At 52.6% G+C, this 24,205-nt stretch overlaps 1 protein-coding gene across 1 annotated transcript; it reads right to left on the bottom strand.

Moving 5' to 3' along the window:
- Positions 1 to 824: 824 nt before the first annotated feature.
- DLL1 (delta like canonical Notch ligand 1) lies at positions 825 to 9,840 on the bottom strand. Its single transcript, XM_027603738.2, has 11 exons — positions 8,882 to 9,840; positions 8,380 to 8,676; positions 7,585 to 7,645; positions 7,089 to 7,346; positions 5,028 to 5,088; positions 4,397 to 4,527; positions 4,122 to 4,291; positions 3,794 to 4,010; positions 1,926 to 2,727; positions 1,634 to 1,751; positions 825 to 1,510 (listed from the first exon to the last, which is right to left on the bottom strand). Exons 1-11 carry the CDS (start codon positions 8,933 to 8,935, stop codon positions 1,505 to 1,507), a joined length of 2,175 nt encoding a protein of 724 aa, XP_027459539.1. The 5' UTR covers positions 8,936 to 9,840; the 3' UTR covers positions 825 to 1,504.
- Positions 9,841 to 24,205: the final 14,365 nt, after the last annotated feature.

Raw genomic sequence — 24,205 nt, 5'->3', positions numbered from 1 at the left:
GCCCCGACCCCAGAAATAAGCCACCTGCCCCAACATGGACTTGTCATCTTGGAGAGCTGACAGTGGCCACTGACCCTTTGGCACCACCAAACGCACCAGTGAGGGGGTCTATTAAATCTGACAACGAAGAATGAATGAATGAGCAAGGGTCTAGAGCCAGACTGCCCAGGTATGAACATTGATCCTGCCACGTACAAACCTGAGCAAGTAACTTCACCCCCACAACCCTCGACGTCCTCAACTGCAAGAGGGAGTAACACCACCACCTCCGGGGAACAGCCCCAGGAGGAGGGGTTACCCTGGGGCCGGTGGTCAGCACTCAATAAAAAGCGGTTCTGTCTTACTGCTATCTGTCCCCCCACAGCTGTCGAGGTAGAAGGCAACTAACTCTTTTGAATTGACTGGAAGTAACCCATAAACAAATGGATGAATAAGTATTATTCTGAGACAAAGAGCCTTTTCCATGGCAATACACAAGTGTCTCAGGGGTATTTGATCCCCAATGAGGCTTTGTTCCAGTCCTTTAAAGACATCAGGCTCCGAAAGAAGGTGGTCAGCTCTGAGGCTCCTTGGTACCCATCAAACGCGTGCCCGTGATATCCCAGGGAGTTCAGGGGCCACACTCGGCCTCTCCCCGGGCTGCCCGGACAATGAGCATGGACGGTTCTCAGAGGAGGGCAGAGGAGTGAGCACAGCCGCTTTCCATCAAGCCAGTAAAGCCAGGCAAGGATGTTAAAAATAGACGATAGGAAGCCGTCTCTGTCCTCAGGGAGTGAGCACAGGTCTGCTCCACGGAGCACTGAGTAAATACACCTCTCGCTGTCATTCATAATATTTATTTTGGAAAAATATTTTAAAAAGGATTTTCTTCATTAACAAAACAGTAAAAAACTCAAATAACATTTGCACAATATTCCATAAATACATTTATATACAAAAAAATATAGTCACATAGACCCGAAGTGCCTTTGTACATATTTACCAAAAATTTAAATTATAAAAAATGAACATCACAAAATACTCGAGCTTTACAGATATCATGAAAAATATTTTTACAAGTCCAAAAAAATAACACACATTTTTTTCCACCTAGAAAAAACACATTTTAGTATCAAAAAGGACGATAAAGGCAGTGTTTGTGATTCTAATTCAAGAAAAGACTGGCTCATCAGAATCCAAGATATACACTTCAGGCAGTGCATGCTTCTTATGCAGTAATTATGTCCATTCATTTAAATATATATTTTTTAAAAAGCAACTGTCCATAGTGCAATGGAAACATCCTAAAAGGCAGTGCAACAGGCCCCCTTGGACGCTGCCGAGCTGCAGCCCGCGCCGCGTCCCCGGCCGACCTCCGGGAGGGAACCGGCTCCGTCCGAATCGGTTCTCAGCAGCAGTCCGTGGGTCTCCCTTTCCTCTTTCAAGCAGCATCCGTTGGGGCATATATCCTTGGAATTTTATTTATTTTTAAGAGAAACGGGAATTTTGCCATATCACTTCCATTTTACACCTGGAGGGACCCACGAGACAGAACGGGAAGTTAGCTCCAGAGAGAGGTCAGCATCCTCCGGCCTCACCCGCTTCTGTCCCAACCAGCCCCAGAGAGCGGCAGTCCCTCGCCCCACACACTGACCTCAGTCGCTATGACACACTCATCCTTCTCCTCGGAGATGACGTACACCGACTGGTACTTTGTGTCTTTTGAAGCAGAGTACACAGAGTCCGGCCTCTTTCTTTCAGATGCTTCTCCGCTAGAAGGGAAAGAAGAGAGAACCACGATACACAGGAGAAAACAGTTCTGAAGATGACCAGCACCGGTGGCAGGACGCCCGTGGGCCCTCCTGCCCAGCCCACAGCACCCCAAGCGCTGGGCACCCACCCAGGCGGGCCTTCCCACGCAGCCCCTCCCGGCCCACCACACGCACCCCCTGAGCGTTGGGGCGCTCTTCTCCTCCCCTGCAGAGCCCTGGATCTGGCACTTGGTGTCCCGCTTGCTGTGAGGGTCCCTGACGGCAGCAGCAGCGTCACCCTTGAGGTCCTGCACCAGGTTATAGTCCACAGCAGGGTAGCGGGCCTTGAGGCCATTCTTATCAGCCCCGTGGTCCCCGTGGAAGTCGGCTTTCTTGTTGGTGTTCTTGATCTGCGTGGTGCCAAGGACGCTAATGGAGATGTCCTTCTCACGTTGGCAGTTGGCCAGGTTGTTCATGGTCTCTGTCTCCCCACGGCAGGGCTCCGCAGGGGGCCGGTCTTTCTGCAGCCTGAGCCGCACACAGACCACCACGGCAGCACAGCCCAGCAGCAGCATGAGGACCAGCACCACGCCGGCACAGACGGCCACCCAGGGGAAGGGCCCAGCCTGGCCCTCCACGTACTTCTCGGTGAGATCCACCACCACCGGGCCTGGGGGGGGCTCTGGGAGCAGGAACTGGCAGTTGGGGCCCCCGTAGCCCCGGGCACACTCACACAGGTAGCGCCGGTCCCTCTCGTGGCAGGTGGCCCCATTGTGGCAGGGTGCGTGCTCACACCTGCTGACGGGGGCACTGCAGTTCCTGCCTGTGTAGCCCGGGGGACAGGTGCAGGAGTACTCATTCACACCGTCCCGGCAGGTGCCCCCATTGGCACACGGGGAGGAGGCACAATCGTCCACGTTGTCTTCACAGTGCCTCCCGGAGAAGCCAGCCTGGCAGCGGCACAGGTAAGCGTCGCCAAGGTCCACACACTGTGCACCTGGAACACAGGACACATCTGTGTCTGCCCCTGTGTTACACCCCAGAGATGCAAGATAAGCCAGACCGCCTGTGGCCTGAACAGGGTGGTCGCTACTTCAAACACAAGCCCAGGGGGAGGCGTCTGGTCTAGCTCAAGAAACGGTGACTAAGACAGCTAGTATCTCTTGAGCAGTTATATTTCAGCAGCACTGTGCACAATGTTTTGGCTGTATTACTGCACTCACCTTCACAACATCCCACAAAAGGCCCAGTATGCCGATGAGGAAACAGAGCCTGAATGAGGCTGATGTGCTTGCCCATGGCTCCACAGTTAGTGAGAAGAGCAGGGTTGAAAACAGAAAGAAAAAGGAAGAAAGGAGGGAGTGGGAGAGACCTCTGTCTTTCCAAAGCCAAGTCTGCTAACCCTCCAGCTACTCTGCCTCTAAAATAAAGCGTCCGGTGCTTCTGATGGTTCCGTGGGTAGAAGCAAACAGGAGGCAAAGCCCGACCGCGCAGGGCTGCCACGCCTTCCATACAGCCCATGGAAAGCGAAGCTACAGTGGTTCTTCTCCATCAATTACCGTGGCCCAGCCTGTCTGGGGCCCAGCTTCGCTCCTCTACCCACTCACACAGTAGCAGGGGGCCCATCAACAGACCACACTTCCGCACACACAGACACACCAGACGGCGATGTTTGGGTAACAGAGCCCAGCCGGGCTTCCCTCCAGAAACAAAGAGGCTGGGTTGCCATTGGAGCACGATGTACTGAGTTATGGCCCAGACTCGGGCACCTGAGCTGCCGTATGACCTTGACAAGTCATCTCACCTCTCGGCCTCAGGCTTTCCCCGCAGAACGTGAGAATCCACACTCCTGCCTGCCTCTCTTGCTCCCTGAGCATTTCCAGACTCAAGGATAAAATTTCTGTGAAGAGTTTCTGACTGTTTAGTTGAAAGCCTCCATACACTCAGGGTAGCTTGCAAAATGAAGTGCTTGGTTTGAAAGTAAACGCATGTGCTTTCTAATGCGTTCTTATCAGTGCCGACCACTTTACAAAGTCTCAGAGCGGACAGGGCTGCCCTCCTACCATTAGAACAGGGTGAAGAGCTGCAGGGATCCACCTTCTTCTCACAGTTGAAGCCAGAGAAGCCCACGGGGCAGCGACAGGTGTAGCCTCCCTCGGGGTTGTCTGAGCACCGCCCCCCATTGAAGCAGGGGCCATCGGCACACGCCATGGCGCTGAGCTCACAGATTCTGCCGTAGAAGCCAGGCGGGCAGGTGCAAGAGTAGCTATTCTCAAGATCCTGTGTTGTGGAGAAGAGAAAGAGCTCTCAAACATTGCTCCGAGAGGCCCACATCATCCATATCAAACCCAGGCCCCCGTTCAACAGGAGGGCCCACTGTGGCTGGCTCACCGTGCAGCTGCCTCCGTTCCTGCAGGGGCTGGTGCCACACTCATCGATCTCTGTCTCACAGTTGGCCCCTGAGTAACCAGGCCGGCAAGAGCAGGTGTAGCTGCCCTGGCCCGTGTTAGTGCAGGTGGCTCCGTTCCTGCAGGGCTTGTGATGTGTGCAGTAGTTCAGGTCTGCGAGGGGCAGAGACAGGAGGAGAGGGCAAGTCCTGGGTTAAACTCAGGGTCCTCGATAAAGCCAGGGAAGCCCAGGGCTGCCAGATGGGGAGAGGGGCTCACCCTGGTTGCAGAAGAGGCCACCCCAGCCCTCCTGGCAGTTACACTGCCAAGGCTGCTGACAGGTGCCGTGGAGACAGCCTGGGTACCGGATGCACTGGTCACAGTACCGGCTCTGCCAACCCACTCTGCACCTAGGAAGACAGCAGGACAGTCAGGCGGACACTTGGCATCCCCAGGCTCACAGTGACACACCACCGACTCACAAGACACTGTCTTCCAGCAGCAGCAACGCTGCTGGCTCCCAAACGAGACAGAACACTGGAGTCTCCTTGGCTTTCCAACACCCCAAAGCCTCAGAGGGTCTGACTTCTGGGTATGAGGGCCCTGGGACAGCCTTTTCAGGGACTCCCCAGGTGGTCCTAATATGCCCAAACATTTGAGAATCCCTGAAGTGGACTCATTTTCTATGTCAGTTCCCCGCAAACTGCTCTCCGTAAGTTCCCATATCCCCTGAGGAGCTTAGGTGGCTGACACCCCACGACCCTACATGTTTCGATACATATACTAAGGAGAAACACCAGAATAGCAGCTCCAACCCAGCCAGTCAGCTAGTCTGACCAGCGCTATGTTACAAGTATTCTGGGTGTAAAAGGATAACCAGAAAAGGGAAAAAGCACTTTTGCACACTTACTTGCATTCCCCTGGCTTGTCACAAAACCCATGCTGCTCATCACATCCTGGCAAGCAGATTGCTACAAGCAAAGAGAGCACACAGGGTCAAGCCCCACCCCAAGTGGCTCCCCAACATCGCAGGGGTGGCTGCCACACGTGGGTGAGACAAAACTTGTGCAGCTCAACTGGTGAACCCAGCCAAGTTCATCTCCATCTGTGGAGTACTGAGGGTGCTGCCTAGAAACTGCGGACTCACTCCGCCCTGGGATGAGCATTCTTCTTAACACGGTGGCTCCAGGACAAAAGAGCACGGAAGCCCCCACCCCCACCCCACCCCCTTTTCTTCTGAGAGGGTCAGAAGTCCTTCCCCTCCTCCTCCCCCACTTCCCAATTCTATGCACAAAGCTCCACCTCTTAATACCCAGAAAGTGTGTGTGTAGATAAGGGTGGACAGCTGGTATGCAGAGTACCAGGGCAAGACAGCTGCTCCATTGTCTCCGCTCCCCCGGCAGCTGCCCCAGTGCAACAATACCGCCTCCCCCGCCCCCTCGCGCCCCCACACCCCCGGCGTGTACACACGCGCGCGCGCGCACGCACGCACACGCACAACAGACACACGCGCGCACACACACACACACACACACACACACACACACACACACACACACACAAACGCGCGCCCGCGCGCGCCCCCGTGCGCCCTTTCCACCAATGGGAGCTGGCGTGCGTTCCTGCCGCCTATCCCCAGAGAGATCTAATCGATGGCACGCGCTAGCTGGGGGGCGGGGAGAGACTCCAGTGTTTGAATAAGAAGGAAAAAGTTTAAGTTTATGGCTACCCCGCAGCGAAGAAGAGGAGGGAGGGGAGCACGGATGCAAGGCAGCAGGCAGGCCAGAGGTCCCCGCGGGGGTGGGGGCTGAGGTTGAGCTGGCTTCCTTCACTGGGTTGTGAAACTCATCAACAAGCTGCTCCGCAAGTTTCTAACACTACAGAGCCCGCTCGGGCCCAGGCGGAGCTCAGAACAATGACGCTGAAGGTGAAGACCTACCCTTGCCCCCAGGCACGGATCAAAACTGAGAAACTGCATCTCCCAGGCAAGTCCCTACCGAGAGGGACTAGAGGCTCACCTGCTACAGGGCAGGACAAGGAAAATTCCCAAAGGTTTCTGGGGAGCCCCAGGACCCACTCCACCCCTGACTAGAAGGAAACCTGATACCCAGGTGTGTGAAGCTTCAGCAGGCTGGAGAGAGAGGCCTACAAACCTGAACCGGGCCCAGGAGCCAGCGGAAACCTCAGGTCTCCTCCACTCTAGGGCCTGGCTTCCTGCAGCCTGGGCAGCCACCCTGCCTGCCTGGAGAATACCGAATAATGGGGCTGGCAGGGCCTATTTCATTTTTGTGAAGGTATTTCTCTGACAGGCAGGGTGCTGTGTGAGCACCCACCCAAACAGATGGGCACAGCGCCCAACACTGGCGGGTGGGCCCCTCCCCCTCCCCCTCCCCCTCCCCCTCCCCCTCCCCCTCCCCATGCAGCCCTGGCAGACCCAGGCCTCAACACACATTCTCTCCTGTCCACAGACCCCACAAGTGAAAATGTCAGTAATGATGTGTGTGCACCACACAGAATATTTGCAAATATGCTCACTCTTTGAAGAAGCCAAGCACACCAACTCTGGAGAGAAAAATGAAGCACTTTTCCAACAAGACACTGTCACAGCAAAGAGAACTGGTTTAAAGCATGCCCCCACACACATAAACTCTCCTCTCTGTTCCTCCCTTCCTTCCTCCCCTCCCTCTCCCTCAGGCTCACTTCCTGACCCCTGGCCCTGTCTCCAAAATCCTCCCTGATTAAGAAAGGCAGCTTCCCATAGCGGAAGTTAAAATGTCTGAGTTGACCCCAGCCCTGCCACTGGCTAGCTGTGAGGTCTTAGCAAGTTTCTCCAGCTCTCTGGCCTCGGTTTCCCCACCAGAGCCGTCCTGCAGCGCTGAAGTCCCAGGATCCCAGCAGCTCACAGAACACTCCCCCACTGCCCAGGAACTCCTGCCTGGAAGTGGGTCAGGGCAGGGAAGCAGGAACTCACGTTCAGTGCAGTACTGGCCTTTCCAGCCAGGGTTGCAGACTTTCTCCCCTCTCTCCCCGCAGGTGAAGTGGCCAAAGGCATCATCTCGGGGCCGGCAGAAGACAGAGCAGCCCTCCCCGTAGTAATGCTCATCACACACAAAGCGGTAGGAGTACTTGAGGTCTGTTCGGCCGCTGCTGTGCAGGTCCTGAGACCACTCCTCACCCACAGTCAGGTGCCTCTGCGTGGCCAGGCGGCTGATGAGTCTTTCTGGGTTTTCTGTAGGAAGAGGATGCTCCCATTGGTTCCTACTAAGAACCCAGAGGCTGGGGACACTGGGGGAGCGGAACTGATGTGTAATGCAAGGGCAGGAGGCCAAAGATCCTCCATCCTGAACCTCATGCAGGACTTTGCAGAATGAAAGGTATAGGAGCTTGTTTCTGGTGGAGATAGGAAATCAAATACATACTAACTGGGGAAGCAGTGAGTAGTTTGGGGGGTTTTGGTTTGTTTTTACCTGTTGTGAGGTCATCAGGAGAATCTGTGTGGAGAGCCTCAATGATCAGGGAAAAGGTGCCCTGGAAGAAAGGTTGGGGGAGCCATAAGATAAAGCAGAAATGTTTAAAAAACAAAACCAAAACTGAGGTAACTGGGGACAACCCAGTCATTAAGGGCCTCCCGTGCAGATCTGTGTGTGCAGTGTGTCCAGAGGGGGGTCTCTGTACAACTCCTGCCTGTTTTCACTTTCCTTAAGGAAATGGAAGAACTTTTTACAGAGTGGCTTCCTGACGTGTTTTTTCAGCCTGTTAGTACAGGATACCACGTTTAAAAAAAAAGAAAAGAAAAGAAAAAAGGCTGCGCAGGAGCAAAGGGCTGGAGGGGGTTGTCATCAGTCTCAGGGAGTGGGGGACTACACAGGGCTAGGGGTTGTCAGGCTAGCAGGGCAGCTCGACACCCAACCCGTCTAGGGACAGGGAAACGAGAACTCGCCCACGTGAAGGGGCTCATTCGACTTGGGGGCTAGCTACCGAGGCCGGATCCCGGAATGTCCCAGGTCCTCAGCCTCACGGCACACCGGATGTCATTCTTCTGCCGCCTGAGGGGCATTCCGGGCGTGGAGGCAAGGCTCTAGGCCTGGCCCCTTCTGCCGCCGCCCTGCAGACCAGGGCGCCCACCTGCCCTGGCCAAGCCCTCTGCAGACGCCTCCGGCGTCCCCGGACGGTTGCGCGCCACCACTAGGCCTGGAGCGGGGCTGACCCGCCGCCCGCTTCTCCCTCTCCTCCCCGCACCGCCCCCCAGGTGCATTGCTCACCGGCCAGGTGAAGCCGAAGGGGAAACGGATGGGGTTGCTAAAGGTGGGGTCGGCGCCGGCTCCATCGGGCAGGCTGAAAGAGTCGACGCCCAGCACCGGCGTGACAGCGCTGCCGTAGGTGCAGGGCGGCTCGGGAGACACGCTGGCCTGGTAGTGCTTGAGGCACACGCGGAAGAAGGTCCTGCAGGCGCACGGCGGCGGCCCCGCGCCCCCGCGGCAGCAGTTGCGGTTTCCCAGCAGCCCCTTCTTGTTGACGAACTCCTGCAGCTTCAGCTCGAACACGCCGGAGCTCCAGACCTGGGGGGAGGGGGGTAAGGACCGGGACGTGAGGGCGCGCGGAGCCCGCGCTCCGGGGTTCGCTTTCGGGTTGACAGCTTGCGTCGCTGGCCCTGCTCTCCACCGCTCTGCCCGCGCGCGGCCGGCGCCCCAGGTCCCCTCCGGGGTACCCCCACTGACAACCTACCTGACAGCAGGGCCCTGGAGACCCTACCTCACAACTTACCTGACACAGCAGGGCTGACACAACGGCGAGGGCTAGGGCGCACCGACGGCCCATGGTGCACCGCTGGACTCGCCCAATCTTCTGTGCCCCCCCTTTCTCGTCTTAAAACAGCAGGGAGTGCAAGGGGGTGGCCGTGCCCCAAGGAGCGTGGGCAGAAAAGCGCCGCCGCTTGGCCCCAGGCTGGGATAATCAGGACTTCTTTCTTCAAGACCTCGTCTTTCGGAGGCTGCGGTTCTGTAGATCCGCCCTTCGGTGGTGACGGTAACTCTGGGATGCACGAGAAAAAAGGCTCGCTCGGAGAGATGGCTAGTGGAGCGCAACTTTCGGTTTTCCTCCTCTTTCTTCCAATCCACGAGTAGGTAAGGGTCCTCTGCTTCCTGGTTTTGTCTCAAGCTTCTTTGAAGGAAAAAAAAAGGGGGGGAGAGAGAAAGCGTCCAGATATTCAGCTTAATTCCCAAAGAGCTGCCGAGGCTTCCTCCGAGTCCGATTAGAAAGCCGCGGTCTGGAAATCCCACCGGCGAGGCGATAATCCCGGGGCCCCAGCGGAGCGCGCGCAGGGACGCCCGGCGGCGGCGGGTGTGCGCGGCGCGCCCTGCGGCTCGGGCCCTTGTCACTCGGCGGCGGCGGTGGCGGTCGTTCCGGGAGCGTCCTGAACTCGTGTCCCCTGCGCCCCCGCGGAGACACGCGTCTTTCCGAAGAACCCAGCCGGTGCCATCCACGTAAACAGCACGGGGTCCGAGCGCAGGGTGGCGGGTGGCGGGTGGCGGGCGGAGGCGCTGCGCCACGGCTACGCGTCCTCTGCGCGCTCGGCCCGGCCGCTCTCCGCGGGTGCGCGCCGAGGTCTGCGCTCGCCGGCGCCGGCTGCCCTTATATCCAGCCGGCCGCCCGCATGGCTAATGAGATGCAAATGAGCAGCCCCCCAATCTGGCGAGAGCTGTCACAAAGGAGCCACTTTTCCAAACCCTCCTCTCAATGGATCGCCAAATGGTCAGTGAGCTGTAAAATGTGCAACCTCCTCCCCGCCCCCACACCTCCCCGCCCCCGGCCCTCCTCTGCCCCCGCCCCCAGCCCCCCCGCCTTCCTCCGCACCACACAAAACGCGCTCATTTACATTCCTGCAAAATGTTCGCCGCAAGAATCCTCTCCGCTCGCGAGGCGGGGGCCACCGCCCCGGCCCCTTGGCTCTCCCGCCGGCCACAGGCTCGCAGAGGCCCGCGGGGACGCGCGGGGACGCGCGGGGGCGGCGCTGCGCCTACAGCCCCGCCGAGTGCAGCCCGCCTGGAGCTGCCGGACGCGGCCTGGGAAACTCTCCCGGCTGCCGCGGCGTCCGCCCGCCGTCTCCCCGCGCGGGCCGTGTCCCGGGGTTTGGGGCGCCGGGGCAGCCCCTTCTCCAAGGCAGCCTCTTCCTCCGGAGGAGCCTCGGGGGGCGGGGGCCGGGGGCACGGTAGGAAAGGGGCGGGCGCGAGCAGAGGGCAGAGGGTGGCGAGCGCAGCGGCAGTTTTGGGAAGTTTGGGAAGGTGTGACACCGACAAGCCCTCACCGGCCGAGGACCGCGACTCTGCGTGCGGGAGCGCAGAGCCCGCATGCAGGGCAGGGCTGGGGGCGAGCGCGGCGCCCCCGGGGACCCCGGAGTCCCCGCGCCCACGGTGTCCCTGCATCGGTCCGAGGCCGCTGGTGGGGGCGGGGTCTGGGAAGCGATTCCCCCACCCCCACCCCCACCCCCAGCAGGGAGATCCCGACGCCTCAAACTAGTCCCCCCACCCTACCCCGCATACACACACACACGTCCTTCCCGAAGTGATTCTCGGCCACCACCACCTTTCCTGGGTGTCCAGCCCCTCTCTCCTGGGTATACCCCCTCGGCCTCCCTCCGCTTGGTAAAAAGTGAGTTTGGTGTGTGTCGTTCGCGTGGCTGTCATTAAGGCACTCTGTTATTGTGCGAGGCTGAATCAGTGGCTCTTTGTGCGCTCAGCTGTATGGTAATGCAGACCGCACCTGCTCCCCGCACAATGCCGAGAGAAAGAGCTCCCCTCCGCGCGCGCCGCGGCCTCTACAACAATGTCCGGCACATGTTCTAAAGACCCTCCAGCCCGGCCCCCCCAACCCGAAATCTTTACACAACCATCACCTTATTAGGTTTTTACACGTCCATCAGACACTAGAACTTTTGTTTTCATTTTTTTAAAGGGAAATGAGTTTATTGGGAGGGCTGAGTACACACGTATCACACAATGAATTATCTAAATTGCTCTCATGCTTTTGGGCTCAAGGCAGAATTAAGGTGGGGCATAGACTCCTACTCTGCCATCCAGCTTTATGCTGGCCACACTTCGAGGTCTCTTTCCCAACCCTGTCTGCTCTTCCTCAACCTCCCCCAACACCTATGGCAGCTTCGTTAGGATGGAAGGTGTGACTGTTGGAGTGGATGTCACTCTCTTTGTGGCACAGCCCCAGGGTGCCTGGCCACAATGGCCTCGCTGCAGGTGTGCTAAAGCCACCTTATTGGTGGGAGCTGGCACTGTCCTGGCAAAATGTGATTTTCATTGCAGCAGGTGTGGAGATCGCACAGTATCATGTCATGCACAGGAAGAGGGAAAATACCGAATAAAACCACTGTAAACAGCAACCTAAAAATCACTTGGTGAAGTCAGCCATGGCCATCCCTCTGGCTGTTAGGCAACAAGAACCTTGAATCTTTGGCTCACATATACCTGCAAAGTTTCTGGATTGACAGATCTGTACACTTCAGGTTTTCCACTGCTGCCTCATAGAGAAGCAAAGAATTAGTCAAAAGTAATGTGCAGGGTGAGGTGAGAAAGGCAGGCTTGGACTCCACCAGAACCCCCTACTGTTTGGTTCAGAACAAATGGAGACTTCAAAGGTACTGCACCCCCAGGATGGTGGCAATCCCAGTGTGGCCACCCTTTGCGGACTTTGTAAGGATGTGCTACATCCCCACAGGGCTGGGTCAGCATGAATCCTAATTTAATCTTGCCACCTAGTGTCAGCATCCTTTTTTCACTACGTCCATGTTTCCTCTGAAAGCTAATTTCTGAGAACTTTGCTCTGTACAGCATAGAAGCTGGTGTGTGTGTGTGTGTGTGTGAGAGAGAGAGAGAGAGAGAGAGAGAGGGAGAGAGATGGGGGAGGTGAGAGGGTTCCAGGAGCAGAGGAGCCACAAAAGAAGAAAGGAATGTGAGCTCTAAATCCTCTGTGCCTCTGAGACCAAGAGCAGATTTCAGTAAGAAATGAAATTTCAGGAACCTTTTAATTAGAAAATGGAAGTGGGAAACAGTCTCATTTGAATGCCTGTTTAGAAAACTGGAAATAAAAAGTTCCACGCGTAAGGGCTTAAACCTTGGGGGGAAAAGACTTGCCCCAAATCTTTAACAAACCCCCCTCAGTATCAAGTATTTGTTAAATTGACGTGGCACAGATTTCTCGATTACAGCGGCAAAGCGGAACTGAAAGGCATCGTAAAATCCATCAGAATCCTGCCCAAAGCGTTCATTCTTTTCCAACCTAATTTATGCCGCGCGATTCTGTGCTGGGGAAATCAAGCAGAAAGCCCCTTTCTTCCCCTTCGTCCTCTGTTCTTTCCTCTTCTTTCTTCCTCCCCTCTCCTCTCCTCTCCTCCTCCTCCCTCTCTCTCTCCCTCTTCCCCCACCTCATGCTGGTCCCTCTCCCCCTCTCCCTTTCAAAGCTGAGCTAACGGGAGACTGTTTAACTTCTGTGTTTCTGTAGGGGCCTGTTGTAGTTTAACTCCTGCACACCAGTAGCTGAGATGAACAAAGGAGAGACTCGAGGTCCAACTATTCATCCTTTCTTTGCACTTTAATTTTCATTGATTGGGAAGACAAGGGGAGCCCTTAGGGATTCAGGCTGAAGGGGGATGACACGCCTTTAGACGCCATCAGCCCCCTAGCCAGCCATCTGCTCAGAACCAAATGGCGTTTTTTCACTCCCTAACTGCATGTCTCTATACTCCCGCAACGAAGCACTCTGAACCCCCTAAATGCAGGAGGGAGCTTAAGCTAGAGTATGTTAAAAGGCTTGCCTCCACGTTGGCCCTAGCAGCCAGATTCCCTCCTCCCTGCACACCATAAATCCTTACCTTGCTCATTAGGAAAAAGCAGGAAACTTTCTTTTAAATACTTTTTGATTTCTCAGCAAATTTACTGTACAAAGTGAGGCTCATTAGGGCTTAGAAGGCACCCAATCCATCAGACACAGGAGAGGACAGAGAGATTTGCCGCCTGGTGGTGGTGTTTTATTTTTGCCAGGCTTGCATAGCTCATAGCCTAAATAACCCCAGTGGCTAGGGTAGGCTCAGGTTGTATGATCAGAACCATAGCCACAACAGCTACAGATAAGTTCTGTTTACTGGAGACCCTGACTGTTTTCCCCACTTTTATTAAGCCACTTGGGAATAAAAGCTCACAGCCTTCATTTTATAAATTTTATAAATTTAAATATGCCCATCCTCAGTAGTGGTATGACCAAATACTGGGGTCACCCAAAGCTGATTCAATCCCCTTTGCCCAAAGAAAGGTTCTATTCTCAAGGTATGTGTGGAGTGGGGGTTGTGGGTAGAGGGAGGAGGGTCAGGGCAGATTGCAAAAAAACAATGCCCAGAAGAGGCTGAAGACTCTAAGCTAGCCACAGGTTCGGTTTTCTGTGTAAACAAGTCTGGAGACTGGAGTGGTGTTTGTGTTTTCTTAGACCAACTGAATACTGTATACCCAACAGAGAGGTTCTCTTATTCCTAAGAAGAATTAAGGTCCTCGTTCTGAACAACAAAATAAAAAACTTCCAAGCAGCAAATCTGGTGTTGATCAAACAGGCCAGGTCACCTGAAGAAGAAAGGGGGTGGGAGGAGAGGCCTAAAACATGTTTATTAATCAGTATCACATCCTCCACCAATACACCCTAGTACCACCCCTTCTCCATCAGTCACAGTTTGGGAATCTTTTTTTTTAACCATGCAGTACCTATTACGGTACCATTGACTATATTCCCTGTCCAGTACCTTTCATCCCCCTGACTTATTCCACAGCCTCCCACAACAGTTTGGGAATCCCGAAGTGGTTACCATCGCAGGGGAATTGACCAGCTTGCTGTGAATATAGGAAGCTCTTCCAGAGATCTACAGTAAACCTCTATCTACGGTGTAGCTATTATGGATATTTACTTCTTATTTCTTAAGTTATCTTGAGGACTGCATCCCAGAGATACGTGAACATTTACAAGACACACACTGACCCCAATATCTGCACAGATTTGTTTAGCCTTGATGGAGCTATGTGTGGATCTCTCTAGTTGAAGATGCATGCTGAGCTAAGCCACCATTCAGCAGGGAAAAAGAAGCGGGCGCGGGCGCAGACCGGGCTTACATTTAGACACTGGAGGCTTCCCTGTTGCTGGGGAATACACACCACACCTCAAACCCAGTGAGGCCCCATCCCATAGCCTCCTCTGACCTCCTTGCCGGCAACCCCCTCAAAGCAGAGCTGGCCCCACAGACAGCCAGGACAGCAACTAGGGCCCCAGGTTCGTGTGGGGTGGGGTGGGGGGAGTGGCAGGAGGACAGAGCCCCAGCGGGAGAAGCAATGGCCCTGACAGTTTCTCAGAAAGCTTTCCTTTCTAAGCGCAGGCTGGGCCGCTGGAGACCCCGGGACGGTGGCCCGGCTTTCCCTGTGGGGCAGGGTCATGGCGTGTCATATAACCTTTCTTTTCTAATGGGGCCGGCGGCCGTGGCGCGGAAAGGGAGGAATGTCCCAACCCCACGTGGTTGGTTTGTTTCCTTTGGTTGTCGGGGTGCCGCGCACGGGGGACACCCCACCTCCGCGGGCGCGGGGGCGGCGGGTGGAGGCCGCAGGTCTGCAGCAAGTTGCAAAGGCATGTGCTGATTTGCATGAGAAAGGGCGAGTCGCGTGCTCAGCTGGCGGCCCCGGCGCAGATGACGGGTCCCCACCCCCCGCGCCGCTCCCCTCCCCCGCCCTGGGCCGCGGCCGCCGCTTCCCGAACCCGCGGATCATCTGCTCGGGCTGTCCCGCGCTCATCTCCATGACAAAGCGCGTGTTTACCTGGCCCAGCACCGGCGGGCACGCCTTTGTCCCGGATCGGATGACCGCGCAGCTGCTCCCGCCGCCGCGCGCCCGCCCCGAGTGGCCCCTCAGAACTTTGCAGCGATTGAGCGCGCCAGGACCGGGCGGGGGGCGTGGGGCCCGGGAGGGGCTGTGCCGGACGTTGGCGCAGTGCCGGAGGGCTTCCCAGAGGTGGTGGCGGCGCCGGGCCGGGCGATTGTTCCAAGCAGTGTCTGTGCGGGGTCGCAAGCGCCAGGCGGGCATGGATGTCACCACCCCCCCTCACCCCGAGCCACTGGCAGGTGCGGCGCGAGGGGGCGCAGGGCCACCCCGCGGACCCAGGTCGCCTTCGGGACGGTTCCACGCCAGCCGCGTCCCTGCAGCCGGGAAGGGGCCCTTGAGGCCACCCGAGGGTTGGCGGGGACCACGGGGTCTGCAGCGGGGCCTTGGCGCGCCCTTTGTGCACTCGCGGAGGGGTGCGGCCCTGGGATCCTAGACGCGGACGCCGGGAAGCGGGGCCAGGCCGGGAAGGCAGGCCGCTCCCTGTCACCTGCATTAATGCTCGGTCCCGGGCCCAGGCGTCGCACCTGGAAACTGCAGCCTAGGACTCTGCAGACAATGAGGAGAGCAAGAAAAGGCGTCGAGGGGCGCCCTCCGGCAGGGCCTCTCCCCAGGCCTTACTCTCCCAGGACGCGCCCCCGCCCAGGGAGGTCTCAGGCACCTGTCGCCTGGTCCCTGGGGCAGCCCGTCAATCACCCGGCCGGAGGGGGCGGGGGCGCGCGGGGGCTCGGCCCTGCGCCCCAAGGCTCTAAAACGGAGCCGCCGGGAAACGTGGTGCGGCCCCGGCCCTCAGCACAGAGCGTCGCCGCCGGACCCGCGCAGCCCGGGGCCGCGGCTGAGGAGCCCTGGGCGAGGCGCAGCTCTCGAGCACGCTGTCCTTCCCCGGCCTCCCCACCTCCCCTTTTCTGTGAGCATCTGCCCGGGGAAGAACAGATGTGGGCACCTGCGGTGACAGGCCGCATATGTTCCATCCTATTCACAGGCATTCAGACGTGGCCACAATGAGCAGCCTTTGTGCGCACAGTCACTAAATATATTAATCTGCACTCCCCAGAGCACCGGGCTGTTTAATTTTTCACTAGCAATAACATCTGATCTAATCCTTAAATCGGCTCCCAAAAGCCTGCCCTCCCGCCCTCCTTTTTTTTTTTTTTTTCCTCTTTTTCCCCACCCCCTCTCCCGAAAAACGTGTGAAGCTATTCAACCTTCCACCTGTTGCCTGCTGAACTGGGCGTGGGTTCTCGCAACATCTGATGTTGGTTCGGGCAGGGGGTGGGGGGTGGGTGAGAGCGACTGTGTGGGGGACGCTGTTGGGCCACATGGGCATAGCTTGGGTATGTTTATCAGAAGGAAAATAAACACAAAGTGCGGAGTGTGGCTCCCCAAATGTTGTGCAAACAAAGAACGATAATTATTAAACAGCTTCCAACCCAACCCAGCATACCCACCCTTTCTGTGGAAGCGCCCTTAAAAATGTACATGAAGTCCCCATTTATCTTTTTGTTTATTAAACTCTAGTGGTTATTATAAACACCGGTCAATAGGCCACACAGCCAAAAGGTAACATAAATCTCAGATGTAAGACTTAGATTTTTTAAGCAATTTTGTTGCATGACTCTTTTATCTTAGCATCCCTTATTCTGTTTTGATTTGTTTTCTGCCACAATGAGTCCTTTAGTGCCATTGTGGGTGTCACAATGCAGACGGACATCAGGCTGTGAATGAAGACAGAGGCAGTTTAAACAGACCGGGCTCTTTCTTCCCTTCCCGTCCATTGTGATACGAATGGGCCTTCTGCACTCGGCTGCTAGGAGACCGGCTTTGCAAAGCCCTACTCCAGCAAACGGGCTGGAGAGAAAGGGACCCCAATAAACAGCCTAAGTATTGGAGAAGAAAAAAAGAGGGGACAAATTTAGGCAAATGTCTTTTCACCTTCATATCGGCACATTTCTTAATCTCAAAATGTAAGGCATGCCTTCTTGAGCTGCATTCCTTGCTTTTCAAGAGTTTCCTCCCTGCGCACCATTAAATTATTAGTCCCTCCCCTGTGCCACCTCCCAGGAAACAGAATGGGGACAGCACTGGCGCTCCATCAAGGTTTGCTTTCAAAATACTATTTTCTTTCAAAATGGGAACAGGGCGGTGGCTGTTTATCAATCATTATCACTAATAACTAATGAGTGCAAAGTGCTTTCAAATGTATGCTGGTTGTTGCTGGTAGGTATGGAGGGGCATGATTGGTGAGTTTGGATTTTTTTTAGGAATAATAATAAACTTTTGCTTTCTTTTAATGGCAGTTGGAACTGTTCCTATTTACATTAGTAGGTTTATTGAGGCAAGAATTACAGCTGTTTTCAGGTTGTTAAGGGCCCAGTGTGTGTTATGAATGACCCACCAAAACCTTCATTTCTCAGTGGCTAGAACTAAGTCAAAGGCCACCACTGAACCAACCACAGTCAAGGCAAATGGGAAAACCAAGATTGGCTTATGGAAATCACAGTTCAGGGCTGGGGCCATGGTCAGACCCACTTGCCCAAAGCACATGGCATTTATTCATTTATTCATTCATGCACTCACCTGTCTTAGGGGCTGGAGGTCCAAAGTCACGTTAGACCTGCTTTCTGCCACTGTATGCGTTACACAGTGAACAGAGAAGTCTTTTATTTTCAGAAAGAGTTTGTATAGGATTAATATGTCTTCCCTAAATGTTTGATAGAATTCACCAATGAGGCTGCATGGGTCAGGAGTTTTCTTTGTTGGAAGGTTTTTACCTGGAAACTCAATTTAACAAATAAATATATGGTTTTATAAATAATATGGTTACTCAGATTTTCTTTCTTTTTTTTTTTAAGATTTTATTTATTTGACAGAGAGAGAGAGCACAGCAGGGGGAGCAGGAGAGGGAGAAGCAGGCTCCCCGCTGAGCAAGAAGCCTGATGTGGGACTCGATCCCAGGACCCCGGGATCATGACCCCAGCCAAAGGCAGTGGCTTAACCCACTGAGCCACCCAGGTGTCCCTCAGATTTTCTATTTCTTCTTTGGTCAGCCTCAGTCATTTGTTTGGTTCAAGGAATTTGTCCATCTTACCTAAAGTTCAAATAGTCTCCTTTTAACCCTTCAGTGTAAGTAAAATCTGTGGTCCCATCTTCCATCATTAGTATGGGTGATCTCTGTCTTCTCCTTTATTGTGGTCAATATGGCTATCGGTTCACCTGTTTCATTGACTTCATCAAAGAACCAGGCTTTTGTCTCACTGATTTTCTTTGCTGATCTAGGCAGAAAATCAGGGCAGTCACTGGGCTTGTTTTCCTCCCTTCAGGAATCTCCATCCTCTGCTTCCTGTTTCTACTGTCTGAAAATAGTAATTTCATATATTTTGTCTAGTTTTCTAGTTGTTTAAAGTGGAAGGACAAGTTCTGTAGGAATTACCCCTTCACGGGCAGAAGCTGAAACAGGATACTTTCAGCAGCAAGTAACAGAAAATCCTAATTCAACACTCGTACCTATAAGGAAAGGACATCTTCAAATAGAATTAAGAGGAGTAGTCTCAGTGTTAGTTCATTTTTGGCTCAACCACACTGTCCAGGCACAAGGAGCCCTCCATCTTTCTGCTCCACTGTTCTCAGATTATTGACCTAAATGTTGGGTTAGCTCCCTTCCGCCACTGCATGAAGGCTGCTGGGGCCCAGAATTCACAAGTAAACATAATGACCAGTAGAGGAAGAGGCACATTTTCTTTCTGTATGCCATTTTTACCAGCAGTAAAACACTTTGGTAATATTTAAGGTGGATCAACCATGTAGAAGTCAGTATGTTGTTATGGTTGTGGCTTTTTTCTTTCCCAATTTTTGGATGGTGAATTATTATTCAAATAAAACCACATCAACCCGGGGCACCTGGGTGGCTCGGTCAGTTGGGCATCTATCTTCAGCTCGGGTCATGACCCCAGGGTCCTGGGATCGAGCCCCGTCTTGGGCTCCTGCTCAGCAGGGAGCCTGCTTCTCCCTCTGCCTCTGCTCCCCCCTTGTGCTTGCTCTCTCTCTCTCTAGTGCTCTCTTTCTCTCTCTCTCTCTCTCAAATAACTAAAATCTTAAAAAAACACACACACACACAACCGCATCAACCCATGTTGTGGCATTCAAAGAAATTCAGTTCAGCATTCAATTAAAATTAAAACTAACTCCAAATAAATTTTGAAGGCTATTTGTTACCAAGAGAAACCTGCCCTAGTCCCGTCCTTCCCAAACTCATTTCATGCTCCATGTTTCTTCTCTTTCTCACAGTTGATGTGAAGTCTTTCTCTTCAACATTTTACTCTCCCTTAATTCCCTTCTCCCTACTTTCAACCTATGGTTTCTTTTTTCTTCTTTCCTTTCCTATTTTTCTCTTTTACATAAATCTGCCATCCCATTTTTAGATTCTCCCCCAAACTGATGTCTGTTCTCTCTCTCTCTTTCCTTCCTTCCTTCCTTCTTTCTTTCTTTGAGAGAGGGGCAGAAGGGGCAGAGGGAGAGAGAGAATCCCAAGCAGGGAGCCTGACGCGGGGTTCCATCTCACATGACCTCGAGATAATGACCTGAGCCAAAACCAAGAGTTGGACACATAAGTGAGCCACCCAGGTGCCCCTCAAGCTGATGTCTGATGTGCACAATAGGGCATGGGAAGCATTTATGTGTGGTGTCAAGCAGGAGGTGGGGAAAGGATGTGAATAATCACACATAACTTTTTTGCTTCTGTTACACTGATACCCATGTTCAACTTTTCTTCTAGTGCCCTGGAAAGGAGCCTGCAAAATAATCTTTGGCTTCTCCTTTCTTTCACTGTTGTGCACTGTGGTTGTAAAAAATTTTTAAAAGCCTATAGAATTTAGACAGATTTGAGTTTGAGTAATAATTGTGCCACTTACTACCACTTGTACTAGTTACTTAACAACTTTTTAAAACTTGAAGTTAAAATTTTTTTCTTTTATCAAAGTAATACAGATTTTTAAAATTCAAATGGTATTTCTAGGTTTATTTTTTTAGATTTATTTTAAAAAATAGCAATTGCCCATACCAAGCATTCCCATTTTCAATTCCTTCCTCTAACTTAACTCTTAGCTATTTTTAAAAAAATTTACTCTCATATTTCTTTTATTTAAAGATTTTATTTACTTATTTGACAGAGAGAGCACCAGCAGGGGTGGGGAAAGAGGGAGAAACAGGCTCCCCACTGAGCGGGGAGTCTGTGGGACTTGATCCCAGGACCCCAGGATCATGACCTGAGCTGAAGGTGGATGCTTAACCAACTGAGTCACCCAGGCGCCCCTACTCTTATATTTCTTAAAAAAGAGTCTCTAATGCTATGTCTGTCTTTTTCACTTGCATATATTGTCTATGGACTGCCCAGCTCTAGTGGATGAAGATTTAGCTCTTCCACTGGACTTCCTACACACACACTCTTATGAACACATATGTTTACCTCCCATTTTTTCAAAAAGTAATTAGAGTATTCATTTATATTAAATTACCATTCTGTATTTACCTTATTAAAACTATGTAATTATTCATAGCTGAAGCATATGCTGTGATTACATTTTCTTTTTTGTACAGTTTTTTGTCTTTACTGGATTCAACAATTGCCTAATTTATTTGCTTGTTGACTTTTCTATGTACCTATTGCTTACCATCACCAAACTCCAAAGATCTTCTTTTAAAATATTTAGACACATCAGATATTCCATGGGGCTCACCTTCCAGGAACTATGTCTCTGGGAGGCCTCCTGCTCCAAATTAAATGGCCTCTAGCTAGGACTCCTCCCCTCTCTCCTCACTTGGATTCCCTGCTACCCAAGCCCTAAATATTCCTCTTTCCTGACTTCTTAGTTTTGGAGAGTATCCTTCAGCAGGTTTCTGAATAAAGTATTTGGTAGATAATATTTTTGAGCTGCATACCTCAATATATCTTTATTCTACCCTCACACTTAACTAATATTTTGATTGAGAGAATTCCACTTTAGAATTATTTTCTTCAGAATTTTGAAGTTAAATCTCCATTGAATTTCAGCTTCCTGGGATTCCGTTGAGAAGTCCCATGCCCTTCTGAATTCCAAAACTTTAAATGTGACCTTTTTATTTTTCCCTATGGAAATGTTTAAGATCTTTTCTTTAACCCTGGTGTCCTGAAATCTCATGATGTGCCTTAGTGTGGATCATTTTAGGTTCATTGTGCTGGGCATTTGGCAGCACTTTTCTTTTTTTATTTCTTTTTTATTTATTTATTTATTTATTTATTTATTTATTTATTTATTTATTATGTTCAATTAGCCAGCATATAGTACATCATTAGTTTTTGAGGTAGTGTTCAACGATTCATTAGTTGTGTAGAACACTCAGTGCTCATCACCACACATGCCCTTCTTAATACCCCCTTCCCCTGAAACCCTCAGTTTGGTTCCCGGAGTCCACTGGCGCTCATCTCCACACGTGCCCTCCTTATTGCCCATCACCCAGTTACCCGTCCCTGCACCCCCTCCCTTTTGTGACCCTCAGTTTGGTTCCCGGAGTCCACTGGCAACCTTTTCAATCTGAGAACATGTCTCTTAGGTCTGGGAAGTTTTCTTGAATTACTTGTTGAGTAATTTCTTCTTCATTTTCTCTGTTCTCTTTCTTGTGATTCCTATTTTTCACATGTCAAACTTTAATCTTCTAATTTTCTTATGTTTTATCTTTCTCCATCTCTTATTCCTTTTGTTCTAATATCTGAGAGGTACCATCAGATTTATATTTTAACTTTTTTTTTTAAAGATTTTATTTATTTATTTGACAGAGAGACACAGCAAGAGAGGGAACACAAGCAGGGGGAGTGGCAGAGGGAGAAGCAGGCTTCCCAGTGAGCAGGGAGCCTGATGTGAGGCTCCATCCCAGGACCCTGGGATCACGACCTGAGCCGAAGGCAGACACTTAACAACTGAGCCACCCAGGCGCCCCTATACTTTAACTTTAAACTTTTTAAGTTTATCATTTCTTGTATAATTTTCAAGAGCTCTTATTTTTGGAATGTTCTTTTATATACCACTCTCTGTTTCTCTGATGAATATATTATCTTCAGAGACTGCAGATAATGTTTTTAATGTTTTTTTCCCCCTAGTTTGTTTTCTCCTTTGTTTCTGTCTTCCTCAAATGTCTGTTGATCCTTAGTCATGTGTATCTATTTAGGAGGGAGGCAGAGATGCTTATTGAAAGCTCTGTGAGGTAGATAAGACTGCCAAGTGGTGGTACTCACCCAAGCAGTCGGGGAGGGCTTTTGTTTGGCCTGTTGCCCTCTGCCTCCTCAGTGGGCTCTACACAGCCCGTAAGTGGTGTCCCTGCCTGCCCCTTGCACCGCCTCAGTTCCGACCTCCGTTTGTTTCCTAGGTGCTCCTTCTGCCTGCAAGACCTTCCTCTTCTAATTGTCTGAGATCCCACTTCCTTCCAGGCTCAGTTCACACGTTAGCTCCTTGCTACCTTCTTCGTCCAATGCTATAGACTTTACATGGTTTCACTTGTTTCCTAATAATGTATGTTAATCTTTCTTGCCTACCGCAACGTGTGCTCCTTAAGATTAGAGACCACTTCACATCCTTCTTGGTGTGGTACCCAACCAGTAGTAGGTGCTGAGCACTGTTGATTTTACTCAAATAAATAAATAAATAAATAAATAAAGTCAACAGGAAAGGAGAGCTTTGTATGCTGAGCAGAAAGACTCCTTCCCAAAACTATATGTGTGCTGTCACTTCAACTTGGTAATGCTTTCTGAGTGCTTGATCTGTCAAGTGCTTTGCAAGAGATTCTGAAGAGAACACTATTTGGTCATTTTACTTCAACTGAAGCCTCTCGCTCCCTGGTGCTTACAGCAACTCTACTGAGATATGTTGTGTGTACAGACAGGTTTTGAGATGCAGCTTAAATAAATTGGTATTATTAGTAATTTTACTTTGTCAGTAATTTACTTAAAAGTAGATTGGTTTAAAGCCTATTCTTCTGCCATCACACTTGGCTACCAGTGAGGGCAAAGGGTGTCGCTGCAGCTAGAGGACCAGGTGGTGGGTACAGTCTGGACTGCCTGATATCTGAGCCTAAGGGTGCATGTCCTGAACGTGAACTTTACCGACCTGAAAGCAGTTTCAGAAATAAAGTCGATATGGTGGCTTACAAGCAGAGTCCAAGCTCGTTAACATGAGACGGAGACACTGCATGACCAGGTGCTCCTGCTCACCATCCAGTTTTATCTGCCACCACTTCCTCACGACTACATTACAGTCACCGAAATTTCTCCAAAGCCTCATGCTTTTGCACCTGTCCTTGCTCATCCCAACTATCGCGCACTCCATTCAGACTGGAAAACCTGCCCAGTAAAAAAACGTGGACTGGAGGGTAATTATGATCATCATCACAGCAGCAATACCAACAAATGGCCAAAACGTGCGAAGTGCTTACTACGGGCCAAGCGCTCTGCTATAGCCTTTCTAAGCACTGCCTGGGAAGTCCCGTTATTGTCCCAACTTCCAGGTGAGGAAGCGGAGGGTACATTAAGAAACTTGCCCAGGGTCACACACCCCATTCCGTATTCCCACCACCTCTCCGCATGCCTCCCATGGAAATGGGCACATTCAGAGATGGTAACGGTTGCTACCCCACTTCCATTTTAGGAAAGCTAACCGCAAGAAATCCGAGGAGGATTTTCGTTTACATGAAAAAAGCCATGACCGCACGAAGGCAGGGCTTCGCTTTGCGCCGTTCGGACTTCGGAGGGTTCCGCAGAGCGCTCTGCTTTCGGACAGCGCGGGAACGGCCCACAGCCCTCCGGGACAGCCGCGCTCCAGGCGAGCCTGACCCTCTCCCGAGCCGGCCGCGGCGCTCCCCTGGGCCTCCGAAGAACTGGCTCCGGGGGCTCCGGGTCACCGTCGGCCCCCACACGCCCGCAGGCGAACAAGCCCGGGCCAGCCGCCCGCAAGCCACCCTCCAGCCGCCAGCGCAGCACCCCCGGGAAGGAGGGCAAGGAGGGCAAGGAGGCTGCGCCCTGCCGACGCCCACCAGAGGCCCGGGGACCACGCGACGCCGACCTCGCAAGCACCGCGCGATTTCCGAGGCAACGGGCGCGGCGCCTGCGCAGCTCGCTTCCCCGGCGCCTCGGGGCCCGACCACGCAGGCCCCGCCC

The sequence above is a fragment of the Zalophus californianus genome, chromosome 7, assembly GCF_009762305.2.
Source record: "Zalophus californianus isolate mZalCal1 chromosome 7, mZalCal1.pri.v2, whole genome shotgun sequence".
Lineage (NCBI taxonomy): Eukaryota > Metazoa > Chordata > Mammalia > Carnivora > Otariidae > Zalophus > Zalophus californianus.
The sequence above is the reverse complement of the archived record's forward strand: the minus strand, read 5'-3'. Positions and strand labels throughout refer to the sequence as shown.